Source organism: Mycteria americana, chromosome 1, assembly GCF_035582795.1.
Source record: "Mycteria americana isolate JAX WOST 10 ecotype Jacksonville Zoo and Gardens chromosome 1, USCA_MyAme_1.0, whole genome shotgun sequence".
In the NCBI taxonomy this organism is placed as follows: domain Eukaryota; kingdom Metazoa; phylum Chordata; class Aves; order Ciconiiformes; family Ciconiidae; genus Mycteria; species Mycteria americana.
Genome location: NC_134365.1, coordinates 202,257,470 through 202,283,439, shown reverse-complemented (window position 1 = coordinate 202,283,439; position 25,970 = coordinate 202,257,470). Strand labels below are relative to the sequence as shown.

Sequence of the window (25,970 nt, the reverse complement as noted above, 5' to 3'; positions counted from 1 at the left end):
CCCTCTATCTGTCCATGGAAGCCTCTACAAAGTTAATGGAAGAGGTTCCGGTTCCTTCCACCTAAAGAAGGAATAAATTACCATTTAGAATAGAATAAAGTTGGCTTCAAACTAAAGGAGGTCAATCCTAAAGAATAGCTTAATTTCATATTAGTTATGCATACTTGCACATCCTCCTCCCATGTTTCTGAAACAGGGACACAATCCACACAGAAAAACAGGCCTGAAGCACACAATTACCTGCAAAGTATGCATGTAAATATAAGAATGGATCCGGTTGTGTCATGATACAGTCTCAGTACTACTTCATGCTACAGAAGTCACATTATTTTTAAAGCAAATCCTGTGAGTGTTTTTGCTTCAAATTTTACTAATGTGTTATTTCTCCAGTTAAAACTTCTTCAATAACACAAGGAGAAGATAAAATAATTTAAAAAGTGAAAATTAAAACAAGCTTGCTGAGTAGGGTTGTTTGCTCAACTTAAAAAAAAAAATACTAAAAGTACTTTAGATTAAGCTTTGTCTTTGGCCCCTCATATATCTTAAGGAAACACAGCTGGACAAACATGGACTCATTTAGGTTGGAAAAGACCTTTAAGATCATCAAGTCCAACTGTTAACCTAGCACTGCCAAGTTCACCACTAAATCACATCCCTAAGCACCACATCTACATGTCTTCTAAATACCTCCAGGGATGGTGACTCAACCACTTCCCTGGGCAGCCTGTTCCAATGCTTGACAACCCTTCAGGTGAAGAAATTTTTCCTAATACCCAACCTAAACCTATCTTGGTGTAACTTGAGGCCATTTCCTCTAGTCCTATGGCTTGTTACTTGGGAGAAGAGACCAACACCCACCTCGCTACAGCCTCCTTTCAGGTAGCTGTAGAGAGCGATAAGGTCTCCCCTCAGCCTCCTTTTCTCCAGACTGAACAACCCCAGCTCCCTCAGCCGCTCCTCATAAGACTTCTGCTCCAGACCCTTCACCAGCTTCGTTGCCCTTCTCTGGACATGCTCCAGCACCTCAATGTCTCTCTTGTAGTGAGGGGCCCAAAACTGAACACAGGATTCGAGGTGCGGCCTCACCAGTGCCAAGTACAGGGGGACGATCACTTCCCTAGTCTTGCTGGCCACACTATTTCTGATACAAGCCAAGGTGCTGTTGGCCTTCTTGGCCACCTGGGCACACTGCTGGCTCATATTCAGGCGGCTGTCAACCAACACCCCCAGGTCCTTCTCTGCCAGGCAGCTTTCCAGCCACTCTTCCCCAAGCCTGTAGCGTTGCATGGGGTTGCTGTGGCCCAAGCGCAGGACCTTGCACTTGGCCTCGTTGAACCTCATACAATTGGCCTCGGCCCATCGATCCATCCTGTCCAGATCCCTCTGTAGAGCCTTCCTACCCTCAAGCAGATCAACGCTCCCACACAACTTGGTGTCATCTGCAAACTTACTGAGGGTGCACTCGATCCCCTTGTCCAGATCATTGGTAAAGATATGAAACAGAAGTGGCCCCAATACTGAGCCCTGGGGAACACCACTTGTGACCAACTGGATTTAACTCCATTCACCACAACTCTTTGGGCCCAGCCATCCAGCCAGTTTTTTACCCAGCGAAGCATATGCCTGTCCAAGCCATGAGCGGCCAGTTTCTCCAGGAGAATGCTGTGGGAAATGGTGTCAAACATGTATTTCCCTAGACAAGAAATATAAAAAAGTTCTTAATTATCCTCTAACGGGATGGGAGAACACCGTTATCTATAAAACTACAGGAAATTTTTTGTAAGTAATTCTGGTTAAAGCACTCCAGAATCTGTAGCCTCATTTCTGCTCTCGGTACAAAACAGAATTGTGAGCCAAATTTGATGTTTGAAGACTCAAAATAATGAACAGTCTTTACAGGCAGAAAAAAAAGCCTAAGATTGTATCACCTGTGAGACTTCATCAAAAAGATCCCTAAATAAACTTCATAAAAATTAATTAAAGCTTCACAGCACCAGGAAAATAATTTTCTCTTTCGTACCTAGGTCCCTTAGGTCAGAATGCAGTTATTAGACTGTGCAGAACAATTTTAGTTCGGCAAACTCCTGCAGTTTGAGGTAACAGCCAACACCAAAACACTTCTGATTTTCATCCTGTCTTATCATCCTCAAATGAAATAAAATTAAAAGATGGCCAGTTCTCTTTGGCCTCAGAAGTTTGTGCAAGTTAAGTGTTTCTGTTTCTATCCCTTTCACTGTTGTTATTCCCACTGTCAGATAGATTAAATGAACAACAATCCTACTAATTGTCCAAATTCACTCAGCAAATAGCAAATCAACAGTTTTACAGGATCTTTATACTACAAAGCGAAGCCTTCCTTTAAGTAAGTTAATATTTAATCTTTACATAAAACAGACCTTTAAGTATTTGCTAGGGTGGCAATATAACAAGCAGCTTTATAACATCAAGAAATCAATTCTAGCTTTTGAACTCTGGTTCAGGAAAAAACCCCACAGAACAAGACATTACCATTGTGGCCCACCACTCCTGGCCTGTAGTTTTAAGTTATAAGCTTAGCTCTCTATTTCTTTTCTCCTCTACTGCTTCTAACTACTTCGATACTGCCGTTACCTTCCGCTAAATTAATACCATTTTCACTTTAAACATTTCTAAAACATGATTTCTTGTTTGGGGTATGGGGGAAAAAGCCACACTGCCTTTTTGCTTATTGATTTTTTTTTAACAAAATAAGCACTTCATATGATTTATATGTTAACCTCAGGATGCAACAGCACTATACACTAGATTAGATGTATCAGCACAAGTTAGTGCCTTCAGCACTGCAGTCAGCACAAACCTCTCCATATTTCAGAAACATAACCATTGTAAAACAGCTGTTCTTTTGAGGCTTTTAAAATATATCCCCATATCAGTCTATTGTTCAGCTACAAAAGGAAAAATAAGAGCAAAAATATTCTTAGGATTGGCTTCTTAATATAAAGTTTCTGGTTTCTCGAGAAGACTTACAAAGTTCTAGCAAGATATTGCTAAGGAAGGATAAAAATATGACTAGACAGTGAAAGCTGCAGTTCACTTCAAAGAGCTCAGAAGAAGGCACTTGCGTGCTCACACACACAGTGAGTTTCCACTATGGCCTCATAATTTCAAAGGATTCAACATCTCAGCATTACAGCACCAAGCAAGTTGAACGAAGTAAATGAGTCCTGGCTGTCTGACTGCAGCGCAGAGCTTTACCTTGGCTACCTCAGGGTTTCCAAAATCAGTCCGACTAAGGAAGGAGCTCAGCAAAGCCTGCCTGTGAAGGGAGGTAAACAGGCCTACACTGAACTTCATGCTGCTGCAGCTTATCCAGGGATGTACAGGCCCAATACACTCCGCTAGCCGGTCCTGCACCACTGAGCAGCTTATACAGTGGACCTCCCAACGCTTTGGGGTCACTGCAATATGAAGCACACAAAACTAAGCATGTGGTTTCACTTTCTACAGAATACTACCTCCAAAATACACAATACAACTTTTTATTAGGCTGGGTTCAAATGTAGTTTTTAACTTGGTCAGCTTAGAGGACAAGCAGAAATTCCAGATTTGACTTTAACAGAGGAAAAAGTTGTCTTAGTTTTGATTTAGACACCTAGCATCACTCCTGGCAGCAAAGACACTTTTTCCTTCATGACCCCAGTTGTTCATTACACCTCTTTCTAGATACTCCTCCCTCCATTGTTGTCTGTTATCTTTCATCTCACCTATGTCACAAGAATGAAAGAGGAGGAAGCCTACAGATTATCACAGGAAACAATCCTGCAGACATAGGGACATCATTAGTTGTGTAACAAATGAGACTCGGGGGAAAATGTCATTTGTTGGAAGAATTCTTCTTGGAGGACAAACTGACAGAGCTGCAAATTTCAGAAAGCTTTGGAAAATTTTTAAAGCTGCCTCAAGTAAACCTCCCAGAACATCTTGGAAGAACAAGTATGTTTAGGGAGCTGGTTTGCTTTCAGTTTCAGGCTTATTTTCAGGATTGCTATGAAGTGTTCAAGCACCTTCCAAATCACTGCATAATAGGAAAAAAACCAAATCTCTCTATTCTGAGGCACAGAGGTGGAATGATCTGCCAAGACCTTGCAAGAGGCATGCTAGAAGATGACACATTCACCTTCAACCTTGGAAGAAAAAACCCCACAAGTCTACAAAACCCACACATCACATCTCCCTACTCCCCTAAAAGGCATATTCCAATCAAAGCCAGATATGCTCCTTGCAGAGCAAGAAATTCAACTGCAACTAATGTAGAAGTATAGAAAAGGAAAAGAACTATCTTGTTACTGATGTGCTATGTTTATTCCCCCCTGTCCCCTCCCACGATGGCTCCTAGCAGGAGTCATACTTCGGGTATTACAGCCTTTCCACGAATCTCAAGAGTAACATTCACATTTTGGCTGACATTCCTCATGGGTGGGAAGAAAGAGTGATAAATGTGCAATTGCACCCCTTCACCAGATGTACAGCCTTAACTTTTCTCAGTTTTTAAGGAAAAGGGTTAAAATATATATACACACACATACATATTTCCAGAAGTTACCAGTACTGAAACTCAACAGAAACTCCCCACAGGCACTACCCTATCTCCAAAGGCAAGCACCACTGACATTATCCCAAGTTTTTCATTTGGTCAGAGAATGGCATTTAATTGAAAGGATAACTTAGATTCATGGTAACGTAATTCCCATTTGCAAATGCAGACCTTGATCATTCACAAGAATATGGTAGAAACATTACTTACTGACACAAGTGGGACAGACAGTGTGTGAATTTCCTTGAGCAAATACTCATTTGACTTCTGATACAGGGCAGTGCCAGAGCATGAAGCACCTTAGCACCTATCCACTGTTCTCTAAAAGCTGTAATTCTGTGACCTTTCCACACTGAGCTATTTCTTATTTCCTGACTGGCAGGCACCCACTAGGCGCTTTCCTCCCTAAGCAGCAGGGAGTTGTTTTTAGACAAATGACTCAAGACGACTGAGTTGACAGCATCACGTAGCCAAAAGCCAACGCAGGAACACGCTGCCAGGTCCCTGCTGAAAGGCTATGGGGGCCCAGGAATTGCACACATGACTTGCCACCAGCTGGAATGAATGTCCTCTGCAGAAATTTGAGCCATATGAACCTAGAACTTTTATCTTCATATGGTGCTAGATTGATGTAGTTTTTTTACTCCAGATCCCCAGGAATAGGACACAGGTTTCCCCACAATGCACTGCCAGGTAATTCAGAAAGTAACGTTTTATAGAACGGTGAGGCAGGAGAGGTGGCTCCACAGGCCTTCGTGCTGCACTGGCATGAAGAAGCATGCATTGCCACACTGCATGCTGCAGCAGTAGCACTGCCTGGGGTTGGTCTGCAGCACGGGTGCACCATCGCCCAGGTCTAACACAATGCTTCAGAGGCACAACCTGTGGTGGACAACTCTTGCTGCAGGGGTGTATGAAGTTACCCCTCTTAACCATCTACCCACTCCCCTATGGCAGACAAACATAGCAAAAGCAAGCACTTGCCTTCCCAGACACTTCAGGTCAAGTTTGAGCTACCAATGAAGGCAACTTTGAGTGACCACAAACAGCAGGGAATTGCAGTGATGAAGGGTGAATGGCAGTGAATGACCTCTCGCTGTCCTGGGCTATGCACAGTCAGTCATGAGAGGGAAAAGTAAACCCTGCCAGGGCCACTGATGCTTTAAAGCAGTGCAGCCATTTCCACAAGCACATGAGCTAGAGCCCAAACTCCTCACACACACTGTGCACAGCAACACCACTTGAGTGAGCTACTCTGTGACTTCAAGTGATCACAAGATGATGCCTTCAAGGCACTGCAGGGAGTGTGTGGGGAGGAGAAATCTGGGGTGGGAGGAGAATGGAGGAAGAAAACGCAGCCAGGGAAGAGACACCTTGCTGCAAGGGGGATACTCTGTTTTTTATGGCCACCAGATTTTCTATGTTCATGATCGCCATGCCCATTGCTACAGGATTCAAAGAAGCATTATCACAGGGACAGGTAAAATGAATTAATATTTCAAATAAGGCAGTTCAAGCTGCGCTGCAGACCTTTTTTGTTATTTGTTACCAGCCATCGTTATGATTTGTTGTATGGTTAAAACAATATTAACATAATTCTTTCCCTACAACAAGTAATTTAGAGCAGTCAGAGGCTTGCTGCCCAGAAAACATTCTCTTATCCCAATAATAAAGGAGTTTTTTATTTAGCCAAGGTCTTTTCAGCCTCAATGCAGAGAGTACGTGCATAAATACAAACAGGGCTACAGCAGAAATTAGCATAATCAATGCAAGATACTCCTTGGGTACTGAGTTACATTCAGCGATGAATTAAGCTCTGACAACTGAAAAGATTTCTGCCGTATATTCTGGGAACCGTAAGTTCTATGCTACCACTTCCCAGTTCAAAAACACAGCTACGAAGGCAGCTGACTTCTGGAACCCACAAAATCCTACAGATGGCTCCTCACCTCTGCCTCTACAAAATATTCCTGAAAGTTATACCAAAGGTCTCCCAATGGTCTTCTCACTGAGGGTGCCTGCATGTTTTAAATAATTTCAAAACTAAGAGTTACACTTGGTTAGCATGCAGGAGGATGTGTTGCCAGGTCTTAACCTCACAGTCCCACACTTGTGTCCGCTAAGAACCATAATGTATCAAGAAATGTATCAGCCCAAATAACTAAAGGCTTTTTCTGCATATGAAGTTAGCATTCAGCTGCAGCAACATACCAGGTTTGTTGTCCCTGAAAAGCCCTACTCCCTGAGAAGCACTATTCACTTCCAATTTACCGTAATTGCCCAAAGAAACCTAATGTAACTTGATTTTCTTCAGCTATTTAATCACTATTGCCACTGCTCATTCTATTTACATTTTGATGGATTTTAAACCCTAGCATTATTTCTACACACTTTCCTCAGCTGCTTACTCGAATTATTGGACTTTCTTCATTCAGTTCTTTCCCAAAAATTCTACTTTATTGTAACAATAACAGCTTTATCGCTCAGTAGTTTGGAAGTGCTGCGCATAAATTGTTTCCAATATTGCCTTTAAGCTATCAGACACAGCCAAAAGAAAGTCTGGTTTCTTCTTGAAAGACAAAGAGAGCTCTTACTTGCACGAGTCAGCAAGCTGCGCTCCCTCTGGCACATCGGAGGAACAGGAAAAAACAGAATTGGCAGAAAGGCATGGAAACTGAGAAGCATCTGAGTGGAGCTAGCTTATGTCCACACCACTAATTAATTACCTTTACATTTGAAGGAGGGGTATTTACACTCAGGCTGGCCAGATCAAGCTCATAGTAACGCTACACTCAAGTATCTGGATATGTGAAAGGGCTTTTTGTGTTAGGAGTACCTCCAGTGATTCTGTAGTTAAGACACTACTAGGACACTTGCAAGAGATAGGAGAGACAAACAGGATAATCAGCTGGTGTTGACAGAGTGCTAGTATCATACGTTTTACGGAGTTCTTATACACGCTGCACAAGATTAGGTGTTCTGCAGGTAATACTAGAAACCATCAATATATTTAAAGTAAAAAACCAAAACAAACAATAAAACCCACCCAACCAAAAAACAACAACATACCATTCAGTTTTGTAACAGAATTTTTCAGGTAATTAAGGAGTTACCATTTCTTTTCAATAAAAGAACACTCTTCACAAATTCGTGGTTGTGACTGCTAGTCAATACCTGCCTTGAATATTAAGGTCACTCAAAGCTGAGTGTCTTATGGCTCAGGAAGCTGCTAGTAAGTCCATTTACTTCTACTCTAGACAGATAAAAATAGAGTGACAGTCTTTATTTAGCTATTCCATACAGCTGTGAGGTATGACAGCAGGAGAGCAGAGGTGTCAGCTCCTGAGGAACAAAAATTCCAGACGCAGCTGCTGTGACCTGCAAATAGGAACCATCGCCCAGCGGTGAGGACTATCAGCAGATGGTAGGGATCCACTTTGTTAATCAGGTACCCTTCGTTGCATTTGGCTTCAGACTCTTCCAAAATCAGCTGTCTCCTTACTTACTTACTGACCCTGCTTGCAACAAGTGTTTCCTCAAATGTTAGGATAAAATCTCCTTGCAAAACTCCGTGGATAAAAACCTCCTTGTAAACCTCATTACAAAGTATTAGGCACTCTGTTTTCTGAGAGAAGGATTTTGCTGCTGCCAAGTTTATCGGGTAATGGGAGAAATCAAACTGCCCAGCAAGTTTGATTTCTGACCTCTCATGCATTAGGTCACTGGATTCCTCAAACGAAGTTTTAAGTTCAATTTGTCTATAGCACTGGCCAGGTTTGATTGGTATTTGCCACCTGAGATTAAATATGAAACTACCTATTATGAGAAGACCTAATTTTCTGCCAGCAACACATTAGCAACGTAGCAGCCAGTAATGTAATTTACATGAACTTCCATCAAGATACTAGTAAGCCAAGCTTTTGAATAGAGCCCTTTAAGGAAGTTTTGTTTTGAAAAACATGTCATTTAAAAACATGTCTATTAGTTGTGGGAAAGTTTAATAGTGGGGAATTCATGTCTTTAACATACCAGACTTATAAATATTAATAAATACTTAATACTTAAGTATTTTAATAATAAAAATAATAATGGAATAAACAAAGGTGCAAAGACTCCTTGTGGTGATTTAGAGAATCCGTCCATATATGGCTCATCAAATTGGTTGATAAGAAATGCTGCCATCTTTTGATGCTGGAAGCTTTGCTGCTTGTTCTTCTTGCAAAACAAAATGTCACTCATTAAACCTTACTTGGACTGAAATATCTTGGGACAAACCTTGAATGTAGCTAAAGCTACTTCCTCTAGTTTCTTTGCAAAAAGGAAGACATAACCAGCGACTCCCCAGGAACGTAACAAAAGAACCAGGTGCTGCAGAGGGGAAAAAACATCAGGAACAACAGGACAGAAAGTTTGGCTAGAGGACAGGATCAGAAGGACATGTTTTTGCTGCACCAGGTCTCATTTAACTACCAGCCCACTTAGGAACATGGAAAAGTGACAGCACGAAGACTGCATGAGCCACTGCAAAGGGATTTCTGGATACTCCAGAAGATCTATACTAAAACTTAGAAAGTACTGCAGAGTAAACAGAGGCAAGCATACAAAAGAGCATAGTCTATCATCCATATAGCTCTCATTCAGTAAATATTGCTTCCAATAAAAAAATAAATAAAATACTCAGAGCTCACCTGCCTGCTGACAGTTCACCACATATTCTTGGAAAGCATTAATTCAGGACTCTGTAAAAAGGTCAGCTGAAATACTATAAATCCTAACGCAACGTGTGACAAGGGAAGAAACAGTACTGCCTACTACACCTCAGAGATGCATTAGGGCTCCCATGGCAAAGCACTGGATGTAACACAGCAAGACTGGCAAACTGCCTAGCAAGAAACGAGTAGAGGTTGATGTATGCATGACACCTACTAAGAGAATTAACTTTTGCTGTCATCTTCCTAGGATATCATGTTTCATAATACAGTTGCAAGAATATCTACATTTGCAGGTGAAGTACTGGAGAGTGGTACACTGGTGGGAAATAATGTTTGTGAAGAACAAGAAATTATTGCCACTGGCTTAACACATAAGTGAGGAACCACACAGAGTGATGGAAAGTTAGATCAGGAAAGCGATTACTTCTAAACACCTACGACTAAGTGCAAGGTGACCCAGACCCTTAAACCTGCTGCCTCCTGAGAAGCCACACAGAAACATGAACCAGGAGGGGATCAGGAGGTGCAGCCACTTGTCTAAAGACTCCAGAGAAGCTGTGCAGCAAGAGGAGAGCACTGTCACAGTAGGAAAGGAGACTATCACAAACCCAGCAGCTGAGGCATGGCAGCACAGCTCCTGATGCCCTGTATGTGCCCAACGGCTCTCCCAGACCATCGTTTCTGATGGCAAACAGATCCCTGTTTCCACTCCTAACAGCTTCTTGGCAACAGGGTGTCCCAAGTGGCTCTGCAAGTGTGGGAAGAAGGGAGAAACATAAGATCTTTACAAGTTTGAGAATGTCAATTAAAGAGAGCCACACAAAAAGAAAGAAAATACCTGAACCTAGTGCTCAATGGTCTTTAAGCTTCTCTTTGTCTAAATTCATAATTTGTCTAAATTAAGAATTATTAAAAAAGTTCAAACCTGCCCTCTGCACCAGTTGCTGCTTTAGCTTTATCTCAGCAGGTATCTACCCTGCAACACAGCAAGTAATTATCTCTGTATGCAATTACTAGGCTGAACTCAAGCTTTTTAAATATATAATTATGTAAAAAAAACCCCATGAAACTTAAGGAGCAATAGATTAAACTGATAAAAATTTACACACACAAAAGATCTCCACAAAAATCCTAGGCACAACTAGCATCCTTTTCCGGATACTAGAAAAAAAATCTGCATGTTAGTTACATAGGATTTTTCAAAACAGAACAGAAACCAAGTTTTGCTCTGTTTTGTGCTCCTTTGCAATGTTGGGGTAAATCTGCATGTCATAAACCCATAGACGTGAAAGCCTTAAGGTACCATCGATCCTAGCATTGTGGAAATACTTCTCTTACACTTCTGTTTTTTTTAATCCAAACTTGACAAACCTAGAAGCAATGACTACTTGTCAAGAAGAACAGTACAATAACAGGTTCTCTGCATTCACACTATGACAAGACAGTAGCTGAGGCACTTAATATAAGTTTTAAGTCTACCACAGACAACTGCAAACTAGCTTATAAAATAACTGTCTGTTTAGGTTGCTTCAGACAAACCATGTCTGTTCCTCTCAAGGTTACTTAAATTTAATCTAAATTTTGTTTCATTCTCTCTGCAGCAGCAGCTTGCCTAATTCCAGATGAATTATTACTTCCATCTCTAAATTTTTTTGTCCCAAATAGTCTAAAAAAACCCCCAAACCAACCAACCAAACAAAAAAACCCCCAAAAAGAAAAAAGAGCTATCTCCCTGCTTAGCACTTCACAAGAGATGCATAAAAATTCCCCACTCTGGAGACAAACACACATCAGGATGCACGACTGAAATACCACAAACAAAAAAAACCCTGCATAAAACCCTCACTTGATCTCTCTGTAAATCATATGATTAAAATGGTTCTGTGCTTCACATTTAAGACAATGCGGCACCATATATAGCATCAGAGAGAGCGCTGCGGAAACTGCAAAGGCAAAGCATGCTGTTCTTGTGATCCAGTACTCTTCGACAAGCTCGTATGACAATTTTAATAGTCAAAAGGGAACATGAATAAGGAACGGATGAGCCATTTGGTCTTTCAAAAAAAGGAAAAGCAGAGGCTTGAAATGCTGCAGAGGAGGAACTTGATTTTTAGCACAGATAAGAGAAGACAGTCAAAGGTTACGTAGGAGGCACTCCACTGAGGATGGGGGGGGGGGGTTAGAGCAGAAGAGGAGGAAAAGTCCAGGTTTTTTTCTTGACCCAGGGCAGGAGGAGTTAAGCACATCCTACAGGAAACTATTTAGTGACAGCAGAAGGAGGTAATATTGGGGAATTGGCTAAAAGAGCAAATGTATTTGCTGTGATCTCATTATCCCTTTTATACCTGATTCACCTTGGTGGAGATTCAGCTCACACAGAAAAGTGGCCTGGGGTTACTTCTCAAATGTTTCTACTAAATTTCATACATACTAGCGAGAGAAAAATGGATATTCTTGTCCTGTTACAGGAAGAATATGCACTGCGCGGGGAGGAGTTCACAACCAAGTTGAAAACTCCATAAAAGCTGTTTGAGGAAACCCAGGAACCTATAGTTTATAACACTTGTAAGGAAAGTACATGTTAAACCAGCATGAACTCTTACCAGTTGTAGAAGACTGTTGAACAAAAAGAGTTAGATAAACACTGACATATTGAATGCATGAAAAATGAACCCCATGAACCCTCAGTATTTACAGACACAATTTTAGACAGATAACTAGGACTCCTCCTACTCCCATCTTCCCCTCACAGGCAGTCTTAAGTTCCAAAAGTAAAAGCAGGTACAGTGCCATCCAAGTGTTTCACCTGCTGCAGGTGTACAAGAACTCAGCTCAGATACCCACGTTTGTAACACTGTAAATTCTTTGACTATGGAAAGCACGTCTACATTAACTCATAAAAATATGAGCTGCTAGAGTACAAAGTTTTAATTATTTAAATTTCAATAGACAGCAGAACCTGAAGTTCACAGTATGCAGAGGATCAATGACCTCAAAGCAATGTCTACTGAAAACATGTACTTGAAATTCTGGTCCTTTTACCCATAATGTCTTGTAGGAAAACTGGGAGACTAGTAAGTGATGAAGTAACATAAAACCCCTGATTAAAAATGAAAGTAACTTTTTAGTTCACTGTTCTAACTCTAAAGGCATACAGAAAGCTCCTACTGTTGCTACCAGAGAAAAATTTGAGAGAAGTTATTCTTCATAACCTTAAATACTCATACTATCTAAGCCCTTTCAAACCAAGAACAAAAGCTTTATGGTCGATATCTAAAAGGCAATCAGGAAGTGCTGCAGCAACGAGTGATCACAGCTACAACAAAAGAGTAACACCACAAGCAAGAGTTCCTGCTTCGGCTCAGATACTTGTGCTGAGCTCCCTGCTTTCCCTAAGCCTCTTCCCTCCCCTACTCCAAAGCCACCCTGCCCATGGACCAATTTTGGCCAAGTTTTGAAGCTCGGCGGAGGTATCACACTAAATACATGCCAGTAAGTTTCACCAAAGCTGTTGCATGGGTAGAAGAGACACAAGCGCACACTCCCTGCAGGAAATAGCTGCTGTGAGCTCAGGTGCTCATTTTCTGCCTGGCCCCCTGGCAAGCTAAGCAACGCCAAACTGGCCAGCGCACCACACTTCTTTTTGACCAAATAGTAACTAGGGATCAAAGAAAGATGCCAACTACTGCAGAGCTGTCAGGAATGGTTTAGCAGATACAGGGGAAAACTGATGACGGAGGGCTGGGGTGGGCACTGCAGATAGAAGGCTGGGAGGGAGAAGAGCGATGGTGTCCTCCTGCTGGCAGAAGAGTAGGAAGAGCAGACACAAGACAACTCCCCAAGAAACCAGGCTGACTAGTTCTGTTGCTCTTGGAACATTTTTCATTAGAGGACTGCCAAGAGAGCAGATTTCATGCCATATAAAGGGCACATGCCCACCCATCCTTATAAACTAATATGACCAATACAGTGCAAAGCACCATATAAGAACATAGATAATTTTTCTACTCAAGCTAAGCATCTAGTTTTCCAATACATTTGTATCCAGTCTGAGCAGCTCAACAGGAATTCTACTTATTTATAATAACAGAAAAGGTTCTTATTTAAGATGGTAATATGCACGCTTGAGCCCAGACACTACAACACAACTAAGTGCATCCAAAGCAGTTCAACTTCTTTATTTTGAAATTCATGAGAGGCACATAAACATAGTTAACTGTTACTAATGATCTAACCTTTTTTAATTTGCTGTTCCTTTTCTTGAAAGGTAACCCTCTTTTCCTTCGGGAATGCTTTTTGCATGCTTAACATGCAAATGTTGTACTTCAGTGCTGATACTTTAGCTTTTTCTGGAGTTGGAAATCAGAAGTTACTGACACACTGCTGTTAATATCACCTTGCCATTGCTTGATAGCTACTGCATTAGCATTTTCAGTAGAGATTTCTTCTGGAGGAGGCAGATGGAATTACCTTCTCTCTGTTTATGCAACAGACTCTTCAAATGGGAGCATTACAGCAGATCACCATGTGCTTCTCATGTGGACTGTGCTTTGGGAAAATCAGAGCTATCTCCCTACTGGCAAGAGCTATTGCAGTCTCCTGGAACAGTAAGGAGTTCAATTTGTACCATTAACATGAAGTTATGTATTCTAAATTACAAACTGCTTTGTTTGGCAGGATTTTAGACACATTGGACATTACACTATTAAAAAAAAGCAAACCTTTCTGGAAGTAGATGCTATGAAAAGAACACACAACTAGTTACTCCTGTAGCTTTCAAAATCACATTTTTCCACACTTTGGCATGAAAACACTCATACATTTACAAGACTAGTAAATCCATAAAACAAGCCACTCTCCTTACAACTCTCAGCCCAGGAGAAGAGCCAGGACTGTGCTTTTCAGAACATATAGTTCTTGCTATAGATTTTTAATTATTTTTTTAATATAAAACCAGCCAGTACACCTTAGTTAAGATCTGCAAACAGCTCAGCCAAAGTTAACTTCTTTCTCTTTTTCCCAGTGCAGACCACACTACCAAATTCTGCTAGTGTTTTAGCAAAAGGGTTGCCTGTAGGAAACAGCCTGGCTTCACCCACCAACTCCTACTATGCGTGTCAAAACAGTGTCTTCTGACCATCGTCTAGCCAGTCTGTATTACAGCTGGTCATCTACAAAAACGTTTGGGATAGGTAATAAGATAGAAGTCAGCCATAAGTGAAAACAAACCACAAGAGAAGAGCTCTGCTCTCTCTGAGCTTCTGAGGGATGTGGTAAGCAGACACAATCAGTTCAAGTCACTAACAGCATAATATAGCCATTGTTTACAAAAGCAATGTTAAAAGCAAAACACATTTTGATAACAAGGAGGAACACATGAAATGGTTTTAAACTAATGAAAAGCTATTTTACAACATCCTGTATGTATTTCTAGGTGTGCTTTCTTGCAAACAGAGCTCTGGGCAAGTTATATGTGAAAAGAAGAAATAATCTAGTAAGAAAGTGTTCATTCATTTTTTCCACTTCAAAAGATTTAAAAAAAACCATGAGCGAGATGTTGCCTCGAGTCTTTTGCAGTTCCTTCAGTTACACATGTTCACAGATTTTTTCCACTAACTTACGGGATCAATCACAACTACACAGCAATAGTGGTCTAAATAAGCCAGTGTTCACCAGCATACAACAGCAACGCTTCAGAGAGATAAAACAATGCTGGCAGCTTCCACAGGAGGAAAACAATAGACTAGCTCATCAATCTCCTTTCATCTTACCCACACCAGTCCTCCTCAGTGATCACAGCCAGTATGTAAGCAATATAATTTAGGGTTATAGAAGAGGCATAACCAAGTAAATACATACTAGCAGTGCATTACAGAGCAAGGCTGAGTCCATTAGACACCAAAAGCAAGACATTGAGCAATACGTGAGCACCTCAGCGAAGGAGGGTGGGGCAAGCAGCACAGAGAAACAAAACTCAAAGGAAAAGGGTGATGTGAAAGAAGCAGCCCCAACTTTACGCTATCATCTTCTACTTTATTAGGAATCTTTTATGATACTACATTAAGCTTGGCTTCCCACTTGATCTACTAACTTTAATACATGAGCAGGGACAACAAGGATAAAAATAAAAACCAAGAAGAAGAAATAGTTGGGGGAATGAAGGCTTTCTCTCTTCCTGTTTCCTTGTTAGCTTCACATCTTAAGTTACCTATTCTTTAAGAATAACCTTTGAAAAAACACTGGTGTCTGTGGGGTTTCAATTTCTCTTTCACTGTCAGTATTGACTTGAAATTTTCTATTGTATCTCCTCTTTTCTAAAGCTTCCTTTCCTCCATCTGTCTTTCCTTTACTGAGGCACACGTCAGCTGCATATTGTGCCCTTTGCCAAAGCCACAGAAGTGCAATAAGCCATAAGCCCTGCTTCTGCACCCGCCATATGTGAACATCTGCAGAAGCCAGCATCACCTCATTCGTTAGCCGTGCACTAAAGGCACATCCTTGCTCTTCTTCACAGTGCAGTAGTTCTCAAACCAAAATAAAACATAAGGAGCACCGGGAGAAAGTAAACATACCTGCCAAGAGAAACAGAAAATCCTGTATTCCACTATAAATTCTCTCTATGCTGGTTTGAACTCAACTGCAGTGTAAAAGAAAAGCACACAAAGGAAAAAAAAACCAAAGCACCAACCCCAAACACAAACCCCTTTTCCTCTCCCTTGATGAGATGACCTTTTATCAAGAGTGTAAACAAAATTCAACAGGTTAAAAACAAACAAACAAAAAACTCCCCAAACCAAAACTCACAACAGAAAAAGCTCACAGAAAAATAAAATCCTTGGTCACGAAGTATGATTTAGACAGGTAACAACTGTAAAATTCAGTAACAGTAATAAAAACCAGTAAGTAATTTTCTTATTAAACAATAACTTTTTAATAGTCTGTATGTGCAGACACTAAGAATAAAGCCGATTTGTGAGCAAGAAGTACCAGATGTCTAGAAACCAGATTTATAGATGTGAAAGTTCTCGCATAAACAGGAGCCAACCCTTTCAATAATTTTCACACAAATTAAACCCTAATGAACTCAGAAGGGCTCTTTGCAGCTTCTCTATGGCTGCGAAGGAGAAATTATTCACCAGCACCCAGCCCTGACCCACTCTGTGATCAAGACACAGAGCTGGGGCTTGGGAGGTCGAGGTTCTGTTCCCAATTTGGCCAGAGACCACCTGTGAGACCCTCGGCAAGTCTCTTAATCTCTGAGGTTTTGTTCTTTGCTTAAGAGAAGAAACACATAGCCCTAATCTGCCTTTTGTCATACTGGTCAGACTGTAATGGGTACAGAAAACCTTCATGTTGCACCTGTAAAACGTGAGTCTATAACCTCACACAGCCCCTCTCAGGACTACTGTAACAACTACCAATGCCCCAGACCGCCAGTATTAAAGACTGTCTAAAATTTAGTTCCAAGTCTTTATAGTTTTAAGCATGATTTTCCCAGAAAACCAGTACTATTTACTCACACAAACAGACTACTAAACCATAGCAGTCTGGCAAGTTTGGATACACTGACATATTTGCAACTCGCATGTCACATTTCATGTCATATCTCAACAAGCATTATTTTACAACTATATTTCTACTATTTTAAGTCCAAATAACTTTTTGCCTGTGGTTTATGTTCCAGTTCACACATGTAAAGCTAACACAAAAGGCTGTGAAATACCATGGGCATTCAGAAAAGTTATCCAAAAACCTAAGTCTTGCAGAAAAAAAGTAACTGATTATTTCTTATGGAAGGATGTCTTCACAAGTTTGCCCAGATATAAAGTATATGCAAGTCTTTTATTTCCAGCTAGGGATATCAAAGCACATATTTTACACAAATAGTAAGAAGTACAAGGACATACAGACACTAGGTAGACCTATATGTAGCTTTAAAATAGTTCTTCATATTTTTGGTTTTTCTTTTCATTTCAGCTTCCTTACTTAAACGCATCAAATGCTCAGTTACACATTCCTTAGTTTTCCTATGCTGCTTCCAAGTTTTACCAAGTCTGACAAATACTGTGCATCACTGCGCCCCTCCGTTTACCCTGCCTGGAGAAGCCAACATCCTCCTGAACTGAAGTTTCCCCCTGAAGACAGAAAAGGGTAAATATCATCCTGACCAACACTGCCTGCAAGTCAGATTTACATAACGCTGAGCCGTCGTCCAGAAAGCCTTGACGCGGCCTGACAAAACCCCATAAGCCCTAAATCCTTTCCCCTGCCCGCTTAAGCGGGATATTTTCAGCTCACTATGCTTCAATGACACTGGGCTTCTTAATTAGAAGGGGACGGGGGGAGAATAAATACACCCGTAAGGTGGTCAAAGACTTGTTTGATACATCAGGAAGACGGCTTAATAGCAGAAAAATAGAGAGAGGAAACTTCTCCCGGGGAGACATGAGGGGCAGAGAGCCCACGGGGGCTCCACCAGCCCCCACGGAGCCCTTGTGGGGTCTCTGCCCCTCACCCGCCTCCCCGAGGGGCCTGTCCCCAAACGAAGCGCCCCGGACCCCCGCCTGGGCCTCCTCTCTCCCGTCCTCGTCCCTCGCTTCTCCACAGACGACCGCGGGCCGGGACCCCGCCGCCATGAGGCACCTGAGGGCGGGCTCCCGCCGTCCTTGCCCGCGGTCCCGGGAGGGCGCCTGAGGCGGGGGGACAACAGGTAAACCCGGCCCCGGAGAGAGAGCGCCTGAGGCGGGGGGGGGGTGTCTCTCCTCTCGCCCGCCTGAAGGAAAGCCTGAGACAGGCGAGGGGAAAGGAAATCCCGCCGGGGCGCAGGGGAGAAGGCAGCCCCGGAGGAGGCGGGTGGTGAGGGGTCCTCCCCGCCCGGCTGGCAGCTCCCGGCGCCCGCGACCGTCCCCGTCCACTCACACACACACAGCTCCACCACGTAGGCGTAGTAGGACCAGGCCACGACTAGGGCGATGAAGGCCACGGGCACCCAGGCCAGCACCTTCTGGCAACACTTGAGGACGTGGGACGGCGCCATCTTCCCTGCCGGGCCGCCGCAGGAGGCATCGGCGCCGGCGCTGCAACAAGCGGCGGCAGCGGCGGCGGCTGCAACTACGGCCGCCGCTGCGGAGCCGGCCCCGGGCGGGCGGGCAGGCCCTGGGCGGGCCGCAGTGGGCGGGAGAGGGGCGGCCCCGGCGTCCGCCAGCGCCTCCTTCCCGCGGGCACCCAAACGCCTCAGCGTTCCGCTGCCGCCGCCCGCCCCTCGCCCTCCGCCGGGAGGGAGGTGAGCGAGTCCCGCTCTCACAGGGCGGGTCGGTCGTGGGGGGTTTCACCCTGCACCGGCGGAGCCGTTTCTGGGCGGGATCCTCCTCCAGCCATAAAATACAGTCTTAAACCTCAGCGTTGCTCTTTTACTGTCCTGGCCGGGCGGGCGGGTCGGTGCCAGCCATCGTGGGTACAAAGGCGCCGGGACGGGTCCGGGCAGCCATACCCGGGGCCTTGCGGGGCTGTTACCTCCTCCTGCTCCCCAAGTCTGTGTACTTACAGGGCTCAAATAGCTTGTTGGATGCGGCAATGTTTATTTATAAATAACTTACTATGCTGCTTTCTGAACAACTGCGGGGAGCACCACGACCTTCCGGAAAGGCAGCGCCACAGGCGCTGCTTTGCGGGGCTGATCCTCTTTAACGTGGACGTTTTTAATGCTTGAAACTTTTAGCCTGACTATAGCATTACTGTCGCCGGAGATCCCGGGGCTGGAACAGCCCGTGGCATGACAAAAGCCCCTTTTCTCTTCAAAACCGGAGGGTGCTTGTGCCGGGTGCGCTTCCCCCGGCCTCAGGCGGCGGCGGCGCGGCAGCGGCGCGGCCCCGGCGGCTCCCGCGGGGCTCCGGCGCCACCTGGTGGCGGCGGGAGGGACCGCCGGGGCCGGGGCCGGGGCCGGAGCCGCCCTGCGGTGCCGGGAGCCCCGGCGGTGGGGAAGCTCTCCGGCCCCGGGAGCAGCTGAAATGGTAAAATCCACAGGGCGAGGGGTGAGGCTTTAACAGCCCCGAAGTGCAGCATGGGGAGAGGGGTGTCCCGAAAGGAGAAGGCTTGGAAAAAACAGCAAGGGGGCGGCTGGTGTGGGAGGGCAGAACCCGGGCTTTGGGACCACGTAGTCCTTTTGAGTGCGAAGAGGGTAAGTGGGTGGTGAGGGCGATAGGGTTGACTTGACGGAAGGCGGGGGCAATTATTATGGCCTTGCCTGCTGATGAGATGATGGAAAAAGCCCTAAGCGGGTGATCGGGGATTCAGAAGGCTGTGAGCCTCTAACAGCTAACAGGGAGGGGATGCCCTGGACAAATGCCCAAGCGGCAGCAGCCCGTGTGTGGGGAAAGGTGCGCGTGTGGTGTGTCCATCGGGGTGTTCAAGCAGAGGAAGGAAGCAGTGAGCTCTGATCTTGACATACACAGAACAACAGTGGAGCAGGGAGATGTGCCCAGGGACCATAGAAAGATGGAGATCAGTTTGGGATCAACTCTAAGTGTATGGGCATGTGTTGTGGTTTAGCCCCAGTTGGCAACCAAGCACCACACAGCCGCTCACTCACCCTCCCCCTGGTGGGATGGGGGAGAGAACTGGAAGAGCAAAAGTAAGAAAACTTGTGGGTTGAGATAAGAACGGTTTAATAATTGGGGGGGGGGGGGGGGGGGGATGTAATGAAAAGGAAAACAATGAGAGAGCGAGAGAGGAACAAAACCCAGGAAAAAAACAAGTGATACAACTGCTGACCACCTGCCAACCGATGCCCATCCCATCCCTGAGCAGCGATTGCTGCCCCCGGCCAACTCCCCCTAGTTGATATACTGAGCATGCCGTCATATGGTATGGAATAGCCCTTTGGCCAGTTGGGGTCAGCTGTCCTGGCTGTGCCCCCTCCCAGCTGCTTGTGCACCTGGCAGAGCACGGGAAGCTGAAAAGTCCTTGACCAGTGTAAACATTACTTAGCAAAAACTAAAACATCAGTGTGTTATCAACATTATTCTCATACTAAAATCCAAAACACAGCCCTATACCAGCTACTAGGAAGAAAATTAACTCTATCCCAGCCGAAAGCAGGACAGCATGCTAGAACATGGGAGCAGGATCAGGACGGTAAGGAAGGGAGTTGCAAAATTGTACGTAGTAATGCAAGGGCTGTTAAAGAAAGGGACTACAGGAGAGGGAAAGAGCTGGTGGAACAGCTTGGTCTGGCCCATTCCTAACGGAGAGCTGGAAGGCGTGGGAGGAGTGACTGGTTAGGTGGATGGCATCTTGGTCATGGGGAGTAGTCACTCTAGAGAAGTACTAACAAGGATAGAGCAGTTTGGATTTAACATGAGCTAGGAAAATCTTGGGCTGATATGCTGGTTAGCACATCAGGAGTATTGTTAAAGTATTCCACCTCCTCTAATCTTCATTCTGTTTGTTAAAGGCGTAAAAACATGCAACAGCTACTGGCATGTGCTTTCCCTCAAGGGAAACTTCTCAAGGGAGTTTTAACATTTAGCCTCAAGACAATAGGAACAAATTTAAATGCTTGGTGTCCTAGTAATGAATATTTGTTAATAATCCTCTCAGAAGTAACCAATTCTACCTTTGAAGGGGTGTGGAATGAACAAAAAAATGGAACAAATAAATTAATTTTTTTGATTGGAGCACAATATGGGGCAGGTGCAGAAGTTGCATGGAGTCTGCGTGGTACCTTTGCAACCAAAGTGATACTAGAGGGATGCAGTTATATCAGCCTATATATGCTGCAGGTTAGTTTGGGCCACTGAGCATATCCAAACAAAATCTGGTATTAATTCTCTAAATTATGGGATGAAATTAGGAATGTCAGAAATATGGAATGTCAGAAATTAATTATTCTGGACTACATGCAAAGTGCCTCTTCTGTACTGCCTGCCTGGCAAAACTTGCCTGGCATACTGCCTGGCAAACATCATGGAAACAATATAGAAGGTATGGGCACATCTGACATTTAACAGTCCTAAATTCATTTGATATTGAAATGCTCTCAGCTAAACTCAGGAAGATGGGAGCAGGGGGGTGTAGGGTGTGTGTGTGTAATTTTAAATCTCATACAAAGTAATTCAGTAAAAAACTTGGGATGGTTATTTGATGCAGGGAAAAACGATAACCACCCAGGACAGCCAAAAGTGGCATGTGGCTAAAGGGACTGCCAGTTTCACGGAAAATACCTCTGAAGTGTTCAACTCAACAGTATCGCTGGCTATTTATTGTACCAAGCACAACTGCTGGCAACTGAAACAGTGAACCAGTGGTTAGATGCATTTTGTAAGGAGTTAATTCCTTTCTCATGGGCAATACAGCAGAGACATCCTGTGTCTGGAGGGTCACCAGATGAGTGGTGTCAATTTTTGTCTTGGGAGTGGGATGGATCTTCAACGATGGGATGGTGGCTTGGGGACTTATTAAAGGAGGGGCATGAACAGTGGGATATAAAACCTTGCATTAGCCTACTGAAAGTTGTGGGTATGGGGCTGTGAGAACCTGATTTATAAGAGGAATGTGTGCACATAGTAAGACCTTAAGTCTACCCAGCCACTGTGGGAAGTGAACAACTTCACAGCACGTATGTTCTGCACCACCTACCAATGGTGCTGTGGAGCACCATGGGTATCACCATGTGCTGGTGGGAAGGAGGCAGAATGGGAACTCCAGCGGTATTTGGTAACAGCGAGGGTTGTATGTGCATAACTCACTGCTAGTGGTAGTGTGGGAGGATAACACAAGTGTTTATTTGCAGAGTTTGGGTGGAGAAAGGATGGTACAAGGGCCGTGAAAAAGTGGGTCCAGAAATAGAGAAAATGGGGAAAGGTAAGAACAACGGAGGGGGATCTTCTGACGGTAGGAGTGTGGATGCCTCCATGCTGCAGGGATGCTCACCTGCAGACCTGAACCCAGCAGGACACTGTGGGGAACCCCCTTGGACAGCCCTGCTGGACTCCCCATCAGCTCTCTGCCCAAATGACTTGGTGTGAGAGGGTGGAGTGAGGAGGGGTAGGCTTGCACCCTGATACTCAGCCTTGGGGAGGCAAGGGGGATAGGATTAATGCAATATCATTGGGTGTAATCTGCAAGTTTTAAGAATGATAATTAGTTTGAGAGTTGTCTGTGCTTTTAATCATTTAATCGCTGTGTTAGTTTCTTAGTAGTGTATTCAGTGAATAAACATTGTACTCTGAAGCCTGCAATCTAAAGGGAAGGGAGCTGGACCTGGGAAGTAAAGCTACAAAGAGCTTTTACCAAGCTTGTACTGTGTGGGGCTGGCTGTTACTGTGTGCTGACCCTCCTCTTGTCCCCGCTCCCACTAACTTTCATAACAAAGTCCCATGACCCTTCACAATAAGCACAGTTCCTAACATGAAAAGTAAGCAGCACAGCCATGAATAAAAATAGGCTTGACTAGTAAATGATTCATCGTGCTAGGGAAGACATGAGGTGATCCAATGACTCTCCCTATCCCAGTCTTCCTTGCTGATGCTGACGCTGACTCCAGCTTCACCCGCAGGGGTATCGGCAGGGCCACGTGTGTGCTGACATGACCCCCTTTTAGCACGTGTCAGTACTGAGCTGAAGGAACAGCCACCGCATGTGGTTTGGAAGGCACCTGACGCTGGCAAAGCGGGAAGCCGTGACATGGCCAGTATTTCTGTTCTGGGTCAGACAGATGCCTTGGGTAGGACAGAAAGCCAGTGACAGCTGCATAAAGCTAGGACAGGACGGGTGATTTTTGACCAACTATTGTCCAGTAACATTTCTGTGCAACGTTTCCATACTGACAAGAACTGAACTGAAACTGGATTAAACAAGGACAACATCACGATTGTGAGGTGGCAGAGAGGGACTATTCATTCCCAGATAGTCCCCCCCACCGTGGAGTTATGCTGCACGAGGAGCCCCTTAGCACAGCTGGCAGGAACTAACATCTTCCACTTCTCAGAGCCATCTGGGACGTCTTTACAAGGACCTCTTGAGAAGAAACCAAGCAGGATGGAAGGAAGCTCTGCTAGAAATCACCGAGCACCTGTTTGGCTTCAAATGGCCATACTGCAGCTCATGCAAACTCCGCTGCCTCACATGTGGGGAGGGACAAGTGATGACACTTGGAGCAGACTCTGGGAAGCCAAACAGCAACTGAGAATGCCATGTTGTGGGAATGGCTGCTCGCCTCACTTGCATCTGATCCCGTAACTGTGAAATAGCGGGGGAAAAAAAAAGGTGTCCCCTGTCCATTTTCACATTTCACACCTCCATTTCTGGCTGCCCACCTGCTTTAGCCACATAAAGAACTGCATGAGAAGTGAAACATTTCCCCTTGCAGCCTCAGTACCAGTTAGGGTCTATTGCACAGTCTTCCAGATTTTTGTTGGTCTTTTTGCAATAAATAGTTTGTGCAGGTTGGCAGGAACAGGTGGCAAATTTTACTGCACTGTAAATTAGTGTATCATCCCTTTCAACTTTCATTTTTAATTAAAAATACAGCTACCAACATTTGCTATGCTTTTGGAAAGATGTCTTAGAGCAAGACACTGCAAACACTCCAATTTTTCAGAATTTCTCTCTGTACTATTTAGACCTCATCATCTACAACAATTCCATCTCCATTTTGCTTCTGCATTTTTTTCCTCTCAGAGTAGCTCATCTTAAATTCCAGGAACATGCAGTCCCCAGGCAGAAGCATCCCAACAGCCTCTTAGATGGAGACTGATGCAAAATGATAATTTGTCTCATTAGGAATCTTATTATTTGCTCCTGGTAATATCAGAGAAATCAATTTTTTGGAGGCTTGATGTTTCTGATATACACATAAAACCAACTGAGATTGTGTAAGTATTTGCTCTTCACATTCCAGTACAGCTCACATAATCTTGTACACACCAACTGTGAGTGATTAGTTGCCCTTGTTTGCGTTAGGTCAAATTTCTAAATCATGATGATGCGCTTTTGCTCAAACAGCATCTTGAAAAATTTAATTTCAGCCATATTGATTTATTCCTTGCTTTCCAGTGTCCTTTTGTTCAGTGATATTCATGTCTCCTAAATTACCATTTCTTCTAATAGCATTTAAAAGAACTTTTTTTCTTTTAACTTTAGGACCTATCATTTAATTAGTCTCCTTTTCTTTTGAAATCCCCTTTTCTAAAGATTAGTGGCAAAGCATCACATTTTGCTGTCCTTCAACAGTGAATGTAATTGTCTGTCCTGTGACTCAGCTACCGTTGCTCTAGCAATTACCTTCGGTGCATTATTTGAGATGCACACAACATTTTTAGTCATGTTCACTCATTCTAATAGTATCAATTTCAAAGTAGATTAAAACACAGTAAGATACCACATAATTTAAAAAAATCTGTATCCTGAAAAAAGAAGATAATGTTAAAACACTTTATTGACAAGTCTTAAAAACAATTGGTTTTCTTGGGGGTGATTTAGAGCTACTAGTTACTCCACGGGGTAATATTAAAACTGACAAATTTCCCTAAAGCAGTGGACCTGAGGCATACAGTGTTGCAGTACAACACCCCTGTAGTACTTCCTTTCTCCAGGAAATTGCTTGTTGGATGGTTCCGATTTCAAAACCTACTTCCTTTTAAGGTCCAAATTAATAAAAGTTTTAAAACAGCTCCTCTTGAAGAGTTTTCACCCTTCACATAAAATAGCACGTCAATTTAACAAAAAATGTCCAAATGCAAGTTCTTGTATTCAGGGGCCATTGAAGATGATGAAGAAAGGCAGCATTCACAAAGTACAAGTTTAGCCCAGTGAAGCCCATCTTCTGTGTGCTCTTTGCAGTTCGTGGAGAAAGGCCAGGTCCTCCAGAGGATGTTTCAGAGCAGGTAGCTGGGGTCTGAAACACGAGAAAAAACCCCACACATTTCTCTGCATTAACTACAGAGTATCCCTCCTCCCAGCTTTTCAAATCATGCGTCTGAAATGGGGCCAACATAAACCCCACGTTTCGCACGGCGCAGCGTCCGTGCTCCCGCAGCCTGTCGCCTTCCCTGTAACTTCCACCACCCGCTCAGCGTGGAAAGGCAGGCCACCCTCAGCCAGGGGCAGGAGAGGAAAGGACAAGCTTCACACTGGGTATGCGGGTGTGGAAAAACATGGTGCTTTGCTTTTCAGGGCATGAGGCATTCTTTCTAAAACCACGTGGGTGGGTGCACTGTTAAGCAGCTTCCCTGCGGAGGCCGGCGTGCAGGAACAGCAGCGTGGCTCCCGAGGACGGCGAGCAGAGCTCTGCGCTAGGGCACTCCCGTTAATGAACTGGAAACTTTACTAACTAAGCCAATACCAGCCTAATGGGAAATCTGTCTCTGCATATGTTGCATAATTTTTATATTACTGAACCAACTAGGAATTGTTTAATCAACAAAGCCAGCAGGGAACCTTCACATAGCAGGAGAGTGAAGAGACATGCACTTGTTTGTCTGCCCATTAATTTTGTGCATGCTCAAGCCTCTCAGGTTTCCTGTCCTGAACAGGGCTTTCCACTTCTTGTCAGGCGGCATCTTCAGTTTCTCTAGGAGGAGTTTCTATGGTCAGCTGAGGGCTAACAGTTTGTGTCTACATCCACCACTTCCATCTTCATGCTTCCCTTGTGACCAGCTGCCTTACAGGAGCTGTTGCTTCGTCAA

The 25,970-nt window shown here is 44.0% G+C and overlaps 1 protein-coding gene across 3 annotated transcripts in view; it reads right to left on the bottom strand.

The window, feature by feature from the left end:
* ZDHHC20 (zDHHC palmitoyltransferase 20) overlaps window positions 1-18,464 on the bottom strand; it is a 49,739-nt gene extending 31,275 nt beyond the window's left edge. For 2 of the 3 annotated variants that reach the window (XM_075490921.1, XM_075490920.1), the window contains exon 1: window positions 18,205-18,464. In XM_075490921.1, coding sequence (XP_075347036.1) covers window positions 18,205-18,322 — 118 coding nt within the window. In that variant the 5' untranslated portion in view covers window positions 18,323-18,464. The remainder of the gene's footprint in view (window positions 1-18,204) is intronic. The other variant, XM_075490919.1, reaches the window with a different exon arrangement.
* Window positions 18,465-25,970: the final 7,506 nt, after the last annotated feature.